Source organism: Barbatula barbatula (assembly GCF_947034865.1).
Source record: "Barbatula barbatula genome assembly, chromosome: 14".
In the NCBI taxonomy this organism is placed as follows: Eukaryota; Metazoa; Chordata; class Actinopteri; order Cypriniformes; family Nemacheilidae; genus Barbatula; species Barbatula barbatula.
The window spans coordinates 13,857,591-13,869,436 of record NC_136777.1 but is presented as its reverse complement, the minus strand read 5'-3'; the positions used below and the strand labels follow the sequence as shown (position 1 = coordinate 13,869,436).

General features: G+C 38.6%; 1 protein-coding gene across 1 annotated transcript; it reads right to left on the bottom strand.

Annotated features, from left to right (window-relative positions):
- Window positions 1-7,996: 7,996 nt before the first annotated feature.
- On the bottom strand, window positions 7,997-8,967 carry noto (notochord homeobox; the record flags this gene model as incomplete). The annotated part of the gene is made up of 3 exons (XM_079473528.1): window positions 7,997-8,191; window positions 8,291-8,478; window positions 8,595-8,967. 3 exons carry the CDS (start codon window positions 8,965-8,967, stop codon window positions 7,997-7,999), a joined length of 756 nt encoding a protein of 251 aa, XP_079329654.1.
- Between the last annotated feature and the right edge of the window lie 2,879 nt (window positions 8,968-11,846).

Sequence of the window (11,846 nt, the reverse complement as noted above, 5' to 3'; positions counted from 1 at the left end):
GATAAATTGTCAGGTAAAATACAAATAGGCTACAACAACTATTAAAAACGTCAACTAAATGTTTTTGATTTAAATAAGGTTTTATATTGTAATATTGTAAAGTAAAATATTTAATATTTCTCACAATACACAGTACAATGCTCACTATTTCAAAAGATGACCCTGTTCTTCTCATGTTTACCCTTTCTCATATTTCTCTTGGGTACCAATAGCCTTCGTCTTTATATGTGATCCTTGGAAACAGTGCCGGCCCGTCCAACAGGCGATTGCCTGGGGGGCCCATGACCACGCGAAGGGCATCAGAGCTTAAATTAGGTGTGCAATTGCACCAACGGCGCCGACGCGATGAGGCGGAAATTAGCAAATTTCAACACAGTGTGTACGGCAATAACAGGTCAAACAGGTACTGCGGAGCCAGGTTATGCAAAGCATTAAATGTTAACATAAGGATTTTAAAATCAATATGGCATCTTATGGGGAGCCAGTGCAGAGACTTCAACACAGGAGAAATATGATCACAAAACCTGGTCCCAGAAAGAATTCTAGCAGCTGAATTTTGCACATATTGGAATTTGTTAATGGAGTTTTTTGATACTCCAGCAAGAAGACCATTACAATAGTCAATACGCGAAAAAACAAAGAAATGTATCAACCTCTCAGCAACTGAAAAGGATAACATAGGATGTAAACGGGCTATATTTCTCAGATGGAAAAAAGGATGTCTTAACTGTATTCTGAATAAAAGGCCCAAATGATAGCGAAGGATCAAACATGACTCGAATAATTTTTTGTTTGCTATGAAACTCCACTGTCGATAGAAAGAGTTATAGAGCCACACATTACATATCCACTGAAAATAAAGAGTGCATAGCATAAGACTAGAAAACAAACACCAACTACTCAAGACAAACCCTGAGACTTTAATGGCTGATTACTTTCAAAAAGGAGACAAATCTAAAATCACAAATCTACTGCTCTACACTGAACACTGCAGTGTTTGGCACAAAGTAATTTGCACATATTACAAGAATGTTAGAAAACATGGCATCTGTAATGGGACACAAATTCAAATTCACTCAGAAGACGAAGGAGACACCAGCAAAGCATTTATGACTAAAAATTTATCACAATGGGACCATAATGTTTCAAGGGAATGAAGCATGTCTCAACTCTGTTCAGGAGAATTTTACCAGTCTGAAAGCCCTGATAGAGAGTGAGAAACAGGCCAAGAGAGAAGACAGCCATGTTGAGACCAAGAGCTCAGGGGCAGAGCTAGAGGAGGAGGAGGGGCTTATCCTGGACTGTGAGGAGTCAGTCACTTAGATACGTCACGGTCTTTCCCTACAGGAGGTTGAAATGGTGGAACTCAGAGAACTGGTGCTGTCATACACAACGTCAAATGAGACAATACAAAAACTAGAAAACAAACTTCATCAGCTGAAAAAATAATTTAAGAGAGAGGAGAATTTAAAGGACTGCAACCGGAAAGAGAGACCATAAACAGAGAGCTAAAAAGTGTCCGAGAGGAGCTGACTCTCAGAGAGAGAGAGAAATACAAAGCCTGAAAAAGCAGACCTTCATACACTCCAGCTTAAATAGCACAGAGCCATCAGCACATCCACTTCCGACACCCTCCGAGACTAACACACCAATAACACAGACTGATGCCTCTGAACAACCCCAGGATCAAGAAAACTCATCGACATTTGCAGAAATAGTCATTTAAATGGACTCAAATGGCAAGTTCATCAATGAAAAAACGCTCTTTCCCAACCAGAAGACAATAAAACTTTGGTGCCCAAACACAGACAGTGCCCTTCAGCACCTTGACAAAGAAAAACTGGTGATCCCAGTCACATCATCATACATGTTTGGACAAATGACCTGCGAACCCAACAGGACGACTGGCACAGTCGGTTAAGAACGTGGCAATTAAAGCACCACAGACTTTCCCAACATCAATAGTCATCTTTCACCCTGTCCCCCTTTACCCACATCCTGAACAAGAGCAACCACGTTTTCAACCTTGACACCCGCATCCCCCATGTCCCCATCACCGACAGCAACACCAAGACCTTGTGTCACCATGATCAGAGATTTGGATCTATTCTCTTTCAAAGCATTCATAGTTAAACCACTAACAGCACGCTTAGATCACAGCCAAGTTACTCTTTATCTGAGAAGGGAATAAAACACAAACATACTGTACATCCACAACCCAGTAAGCTATATAACATCAAAACAGGAAAACAAAGTCAACTTGAATGTAATTTGACCCTAGATAGATATTATACGACTGAGTACTGTTTGAGTAGTGAAAGAGTGTAAATTAAGAAGAACAATGACGAGATACAGACTAAAGCAATCAAACTCTGAGCATAGAGAAGGGGAGACATGTACAACACTGGTCAACCAAAGAGAGACGCATCTGCCCATGTGACCGAGGAGATATATGTTTTTTGTTTTGTTTTGTTATTTCTAAAATGCGTATCGTTTGATTTGATGGATATTTTTAGTTTTTCATCTATTCTAGATGTGTAAAAAATGCTTTGACAATACATTGTATCATTTGTCATGCCAATAAATCACATGAATTTGAATTTGAGAGAATTTCCGAATGAAAGTTTGTTTACCAGTGGGTAACTTTACTTCAGACGTTAGCGGGCTAGCGAAAGCCCCGCAGCTAACACATCCTTTGACATCATACAGTGGTCGCGTGCACTCAGTTCCCTGCACTAAACAATTGTCAAAGCATGTTCTGTGCATCCCGGCCACGAGTGCACCCTCTCAGAGAAAAGGCCAGCTTTTGTGGGCAAGTTTGGTGGAGAGACGTGAACTGATTTTGTCATTCAGCATCAGTCAGAATTGCTTGCATTGGAGGTTTTTTATTGCATGTTTTTTGTTTTTAAATCATATATAATCAAAATTGGCTAAATAAATAGAAGAAATGAACATGTTACGGTGTTCGTGTTTCATTTTAATTTGGCTTCGGCCTAGAATTTTATTTTCTGTGCATCCCTAATCACACCACAATGAGAAAAATGATTTATTGTCTTCATACAATGCGCCTTAAACCTTTTGTAAAATGCTGCCCCAAGTGTTCGGAGGCCTCTATGCAGATGACGTAAAATATGTTTTCGAAGCAAGTTCGTGTCAAGTATGTAATTATATTTCGCCTAAAACGTCTAGGTAAGTGTATTGCGAGCATGTTTAATATTTAAATGTTGAACACACTGACAGCTTAAATCAATGGGATTTAAGATTTACCGAGATAAAACAAAAGCAGTAATTATCCACAAAACATGCAACATGGATAAAAAAATGGGTTGAAATGAAACAAAATTGGAGAAAGAGTAACATAAAGTATTGAAATAATAAAACATAAAATTGATTTGACAAAAATAGCTATATATATTCAATTATGAATAAAGAGCTGATTTGGACGCGCTCACACTTCCACCTATCAAAAAAAGAGCTAATTGACAATTTTGTCTCTCATTACCTTTGGTGTGTTCAGCTAATCTGTTCTAATTAAGAAGCTGCAGGTTTTCACTCGATCTGAACGAGCTGGGAAAAGTCACAAACATATGCGCTACTGCCACCTGCGTGACAAGTCAGTTTGACACCTGCACAATTGCATGCCCAACGGCAGCAGTGTTTCACTCCATCCTTACCACATCCGCTGCTTTACTCCCTCTGTATTTAACTCTTTTAAAAAACATGAGAAAGATACATAAATGCATGTATTGCAGATTTTTCCTCCGTGTTTACTCTGGGAATATCCTGCTGCGCGCATGAAATTGTCTTTTACTTGGAGCGGTACTTGCTTCACGCTTAATGGTCGTTGTTCACGTTTCGGAAGCTTGAGAAAACAGGAACGGCTCAATTTCCTGAGTAAAAAGCCCCATTGAAATGTTGCATTGGGCGTCTCATTAGCATAAAGTGCTCGTTTTAAGTAGGACCTCGCCTTGTGGTCCTTTCAGTCCATCTTTCAGTCAACGCGTTAGAAGTCATTGTGTTCACACACTAAACCTTTCACAAAGACACAATAGCGTGCGTGTACTTCAAACGCTAGCGATTAATGTTAATGACCATTAGAGAGAGTGGGCGCACATTTTGCTGCACATAAAATGCAAAACTCAACGTTTTTACAGTTCCAATGAGAAAATAGTTCAATCTTATGATCCTTCGTGGTTTGGTGGTTTTGGTTTGTCATATTTGTCAACTAACTCATACTTTCCCTTACGAAAATGAACCCTTGTTTATCTATGGAAATCTTTTCTTTTTTAATTTTAGCATGGTTATGCAAATCAATCAACAAATCATGAAAACCGTGGTTAGTAAACTTTTACTATAATAAACTTATAACTAAGTCCTTAGGTCCACTGCACATAACAGTCATTATTACATTTTAAAAGCCCCCAAAATAATACATTCAGACGCACAAAATTACTGAATGACACACTATGTCATTGTTTTAAATTATTTTACTTGGTTGTTTGTGAAGATGATCATTAGACCATTTCATCCCTTGATCCAGGGCTTTTAATCGGTTTTCTGTGGATGAGATAGTCTAGTGTTGGTTTTCAGATAAGAGGACGATGCATCCATGTCTCCAGTGACACACTGTGCTAATATTAGCCGTATTGGGGCACACTGAGGCCTTGGAGGTGGCAAAGAGGGGGAGATGACTAATTGGAACGGTGAGCTCTCCTCCCCTTTTCCTGCTGTTTCTGTCCTGTGGTTTTTCCCAGGGTTCCTCTCCCTGCTGGACATCTTCTTACTGTGAGATTACACCAGATCACATCACAGATAGTTTGTTCATACATAAACAAACACATGCACATATCCACACATCTCTGGAGTAAATCAAATAAAAGATGATAGTTGGGACGATATAAAAAATATGTCCACTGATTTTCTTGCTCAGCACTTATGTCTTTCTCAGTGCATCTTTTGTCTTTCCCTGTCTTTTCATCTTTCTCTGTCTATGTACTGTTCATGCCGGGCTACCAGAAGTACCCGTTTAAAGAGGATTTAGGATTAAAGAAAGGAGGTCTCCATGACACTCTCATAAAAGGCTTTCTCCAAAGTTCCTATTCATGTGAAATGAAAATGAAACCCAGGGGTCAATAATAAGTGTTTCTCTTTTTAACATTTTAATCTATGCTTTTGACAGTAAACAAAACCTAAATTGTACAGATGGGTGTATTATTACTTCTTAGATATTCAAGTTTGAAATGTTTGTGACTATTTGTAAGATGTGGACCAGTGAAGTATTGTTACCATGAAGTACATTTTCAAGTATTTTTATTTAGGAAAAAACTGTAGTTTGATACATTATGCATAAATCATACTTTATACTCCACTATACATTTCATTTACACATGGAGTTTTTACCTTTATTACTTCAGAACATACAAAATTTCAGGACTTTCGTTCTTAAGTATTTTTACTAGGAAAATTTACTTGAGTAAATGTCTGAAATTAAAAGATTTTGCATTTACTAATGAAGTAAATTTTTACAAAGGTAACAACACTCTGATAAAGTAGAGATACTGTATTTGAGTAGTGTAAAATAATTTACTATCCACCTCTGTTATTCGTGATATTTGAAGCTCCGTTTCTATAATGAATTTACATTTTTTCAGTTTCAGACTGAAATCCAATTCACCTACAGACTGACAGGTCATAAAACAATATTACACAGAAGTTGAACCATTTAACATATATTTAACAGTTTGATTCTTTGTTATTTTGATGAAGGAACATCATTGAGCAGATTTCTTTGGCCTTTCTGTATTCCTGATTTAAGGCTTAACTGGATTAAGACAGCAGAACAGAAACATTGTGACGAGTTTGTTATCTAGTAATCACTGTGTTCTTAGAGCAGGATTACTAATCCAAATTTATCAAGACTATTAGGCATGTCACTGCACAAAGCTGCCATGCTAACGGGCTTTATCATGTCTTAGTCTGCTGCGGAGCTGAGACAACAAGAAGACACAACCATGCCTAAAAGGCTCTGTCTACAATGGAGAGACACACTACCTGACTCCAGCTGCCCTTGGAACTTAGATTAAGCTCTTTTTTGTCATTTCAACAGTATCTGACTTTTTCACACCAAAAGAGTTCTGAACAGTTCCATTGCTGTATGTCATTTGATAAAGTTTATTGAAATGTATTTTTCAAACCTTGTAGGATTTGTGACGTAGTAACGAGATAGTTCACCCAAAAATGAATCTGTATTTCTTTATCAGATGAATACAGAGAAAGATATTTGGAATTGGATGAATGTTTATAAACAAACAGATCTCGTCCCCCATTGACTACCATAGTAGGAAAAATGTGTTCTGTTGAACACAAAGACAGACATTTTGAAGAATGCAAACAGTTCGTGGGCACTTTTGACTATCATTGTATTTTTACTACTATTGTAGTCAGTGGGGGGCAAGATCTGTTTGCATTTACACTTGGCAGACGCTTTTATCCAATGCGACTTACATTGCATTACACATTTCTTTCTGACACAATCCCCTGGGATCAAACCCATGTCCTTGGCGTTGCTAGCACCATGCTCTAAACACTGAGCCACAGGAAGACTTGTTTGGTTGAAAGCATTCTTCCAAATGTCGTTCTCTGTCTTTATCAGAGAACAGAATAAATGTATACTGATTTGAAATAACTCGAAGGTGAGTAAATGATGACAGAATTTTCATTTTTGGGTGAACTGTCCCTTTACTGCAAATTTCTGTTGTTTTCAATGTTCCCATCATGTAGTTATGTCAAGTTAAATCTGACAAACATTTAATTTCAGACAAGAAATTCAGTTTAATTTAAGAAAATACATAAAGTGTAAATATAGTATGTGAATATGGCAATTTATCTCAATATTATTCCAGCTCTCCTCTTAAAGACAACATATTTAATGACGTTTTATATATTAAATAAACTACTAGTGTATTTGGATATTTTACAACAAGTTGTTTATAATGTGTCAGATTCTGGACATCGTATACATTATATTGTTATCTTATCTACAATAGATTGTTTTATTCTTTCATTTTTACGGCTTCATGACTGATATATGTAAATAAAATAGCTAATAAACTATTCAAAATCAATGGCTTCATTTAATATACACAACAAAATCCACTTAACACCCATTAAATATACTGTATATTGTCACGCTACTGCCTCATCATGTGGCAGGATCATGACAGAACCTCATGTTTAACTGGAGAGAGGCATTATGGCCCTTATAGCCTTCCATTCACTCTCCCCCGTCCTGTCTTTGTCCCTGCCCTCCGTTTCCTCATTATTGTTATGATTTCAAGCCCTGCACCTGTTCCCCTCTTGATTTGATCCCTTTATAATACCTCTGTGTTTTCTATCCTGTTCCTGTGCTGGTTCATATCGATTCATGTGGATGAGTTCCTGGCTTGTCAGTGTAGTATATTTATTTGTAAACTGGTAAATATTTTCTTTAGGCCTAAGGTTTAGTTAGTCCGTGATCCTGTTTATCTGGCATGTTTATATCTTTGTTATTTTACCTCCTCGTGGGGTTTTGTTTTTATTATTAAAGTGTCTTGTTAACCCCTTACCCGTGCTGTCTCTGCGCCTGGGTCATCTGTTTTTGTCAGTGTAGTATTCGTCATTTGTGTAGTATTTCGTCATTTAGTGGTTTTAATCTTCCTGAAATTGGACATCACTTTATACTGGACACAGTTTTATAGAGCATGTTGTTTTTGTAGCTTATTTTTTAAAATATATTTTCAGAAAACAGTCAGGAGAAATATTGGTTAAATTTCAAAATATATTTCCTTTATTTCATCAATATTCAAAATTGTATTGAAAACAAATATACCCTTATAAGAGCAATGGTGTTTAAGTCAAACACCTTAAATATATATGTTTATTAAATATTTGTACAAATAGATTGATCCACTATAGAAAAAAATGAAATATGTACAATGCAACTGCGAATGTGATTTTCTCAGTCTTGTAGTGAATCGTCGATGTCAATGTCGACATCAGAGTCCTCTGTGAAATCTCTCTCTTCGTCCTCTCTGCCCTGAGATCCTGGGCTTTTTGGCGGCACTGCGATTCCTAGTTTGGCAAGTTTGGCCTGTTGCTGCTCAAGACTCTGTTTTCTCCACTTGATGCGTCTGTTCTGGAACCAAACTTTAACCTGCGGACAAAAAAATACAGATTTAGTTCTTGAACTGCGATGAATAGGCCTATTCGTAATTCAAAATGAAATCTCAATTCATATCGGATCTGAATTAACCTGTGCTTCAGTGAGCTGAAGAGCAGACGCCAGGAGGAAACGCTCTGATCCCACCATATACTGCTGGCGTGCAAATTCCTTCTCCAGTCTGGACAGCTGCTCGTTGGTGAAACTGGTGCGCATTCTTTTGGATTTTCCAGTTTTGTGTTTATAGTGAGAGTGGACTCCTGCTTTTGCGAGTACAGCATCTGTGCGTGATAAATATGTGCATTGGTTAGAACACTGAACAATTCCCTTAACTTGGCGGAAATATATTTGTTTAACAAAAACGTTTCCCAGTAGTTATGTTTGTCAAAATACATACCTTGTCCGTACATAGCTCCACGACACGTTGTCTGGTAGTTGTAAGGTTGATAACAGAAAACGGGATACCCAGCCTGCGTATGCATAATACCCTGGTTATACGCATATTGTGGAATTTGCGTGTAAACGTGTGACGCAAATGGGACTGCGGTGGTCGACACTGGTGGCTGACTGCTTATGTTCCGATATAGATTTGTTGTCTCTCTCTCCGTATGGTCGGGCCTTGCGAGGAGTGCGTCGATTGTGAAGGATTTCCCTGTGCTCGGTTTTGATGGAGTAGACAAGCACGGGTTACTGACATAGTCCTGTTGGAAAGCTGCATGTGGACGCATTGATTGTCCAAAAGTTTCGCGAGCTCGTCCAGGCATCTGCATGGCTTCTGATAAGTGTTTGGAAAAAATCTCTTTAAACGAAAGATATCCGCAGCAAAGATGCTTTCCTCTGAGGAGTGAAGTCGAATGCCGCTTGTAGAGCCCGGGGCTCCTTTATACCTGCTCGGGGAAGCGAGGTGTGAACGACCCCCAGTGCGCTTTTGTCGTTTTAAGTGGCAGATGAGTCAAACGAGCGGCGCTACAAGGGATCCAATTAACTGATGGAGTTGTAACAAGCTGAGATTGTCAAATATCCTAATGGCCCTCTCCACTACATGCCCCCGGAGGTAGCCCAGAAACACAGAGAGGGGGTCAAGAGCCGAGAGCCAGGAGGTCTAGATTTACTACAAATTCCTGCATGGATGCGCGCTGCAGAAACGTCCTGTGTGAGTGCATTGATGTAACCCAAATCATCTTACTTCATGTTTGAACATTCAAAGGGTACCGCCGAATGCGCCACACAGCGGAACGAATACCCTCACATTGAGAGGTCGGAGAAAATGGAAAATCACATTAGCGCTTAGCCCGTACACCTCAATCAAAGCCAGTTGCCTGTTTTAAGACCCCATATTGCCACCTAAATGTAAATCGCTTTTTCTTAAGACCTTCATTCACGGTTAGTGAACTAATTCATAATTTGTGCCGTAGACCACAGTAGCCTGGCACCTAAGTGTTGAAGATAATGTTAGAATTCACTTCCAGTTTCAGTCTGGAGGTGTCAAATGAGAGTAGGCCTAGGCATAAAAGTAAGATCTCCTCAGCTGCAGTTCATGTAAACACATTGATCAGTTCTCCTCCCTCAATCAAGCGTTGGCGCGTATTGCTCCCTGTGTCAATTGTGTTTTGCCAGTTTTGGTGTTGCTAGAAAATTGAAGGGAGGAATTGCCCCACCTGGGCTTCAGTTCTCTCACTTCAAGTGCGTAACCCGCTGCTTTCACTCAGTGTTGGGCGCGTAACTCCGATGAGCGCTTAATCTATAGAAAACTTCCGCCCGCTGACGCATAATTCGTCCCTAATAATGTCTTTCACCCCTTCCACGTTTCATTTCGGTCAAAGAATAATCACTACGAGATTCCTAATGAATCCGAATTTAAGTAATTCACGATGACCATTAAAGACTGCATTTGGGAGCCACTTATCTGAAGAGGGAGACCCCATTACTGGTTCTCAATTAGGACATGAAACGCTACAGATGAAAAGCAGCGGCTTCACTAAAGGAAGTGATTTGCCTTCTAACACTGCTTTAGAACAAAGAAACCCTCTTTCAAGGGAGGATTATAGGCAGCTCTGCAAACTTTACGTGCTCATTGCTATAAGAGAAGTACACTGCTGAGGACTTGCTAAAGCACAGTCAAACAGTCCTTCCTTTGACCCGCGAGTTTTCTAATTACAGCGGCGCACCTGACACCAAAGCGCATAATGAAGCGCGCAAACAGTGCGCCTCTGTGCCTGTAGACCCTCACCGCCTGACCACCGGGGCCAAGTTATCCTTGTTTGTTAACATGTTTCTCTGAACGGGTTGAAAAGAAAGGCATCACGCCGTGCGAGGCGGTGTTTACATATGACCGTTCAGTCATCGCGTCCGAGTCCTCGCAGGCCACAGCAGCACCTTGAGCAGCAGGACTGTATTCTTTTTTTGGTGCCTTTGATTTTTAAGTACATTGAAATTGGCCTTAAAAATAACTTAAGTTTCTATTTTGTAATGTTTATACATTACTTCATCATAATATGTATTTTCCACCATTGTAAAGTTACAGAAACTCACCAGTGATCAAAAGTTAATACACATTTTACTATAAGACAAGCAATTTGATTGTACTTAACAATTTAAGGAGGCAAACAATTCTAAGTGAATGTGACCAACCTGCCCATAATGCAGTTTTTAGCACATTTTTGGAAAGGTTTTGCTTTTGAACCTTATGTAAACTTGCTAGGGTTATCTGAATCAGAGAGATTAATTCAGGAGTGGATTCTGACCTTCTATCGTAGTGTGCATTACTGTTAAATCTTACTGTGTTGCAAGGATAAAAACATCAGTCTAGGTCAAAATCAAGGATGAGTTTAAGTTTGTGTATTGGAGCCAGACAGAGAATCTACTGATGGGCTTTTTGTTGCGGTCCTTTTCATAGTCATAATGGGGTACAGTGGCTGCCCCTCCTTCAATGTCACTGTTCTGTTAAACTGAAACTCAGCTTACCACACCACCTAATTTTACATGTTTAAAACACACTCTAAAAATATCTGTAAAAATAGGGCACAATATAATATGTATTCATTTAAAGTTGTTTTACCTGTATTTAAAATTTTGCACTGCATTAAATTGCATTTTAGCATTAACGTAAATGTCCGTATAATGAAGGAAAATGCACAGGTAATTTTCTGACAGTAACTTTTGCAGTGAAATTTCTTGCATAAGAGCCAAAAATGTTCAGCAAAACAACATTTCTCTTTATTCGTTATTATAATGTTGGATCTATTTGAATTCTTACTATTTGAACTATTCAGATTATGCCTATATGTTGTTTGTAAAATCATGAAAAGTATCAGTAGTTCAAATATCAGTGCTATTTTTTTTTTGAAAAGTGTATGGGGATAAAAAACCTAATTTCGACAACTTTTACATTTATGTTTTATCCATTTTGATTGGAAACATCAGCATGTTGAGTGTTGCGCTGTGCAGCTTCTTTGGACTGCTATATGTAACTTTAAACATTGCTAGAGATGTTCAGTGGCTAAATCCTTTTATTGTTGGAATATAATGCTTAATGTTTTATTTAGCTTTGTAACAAAGACAAGGGACATTAAGATTATTACCTTAGAGGTGAAAACTGACCAATTATCTCACCTAGTGAATGGGCATCAGGCTAACTTTATACACAGGA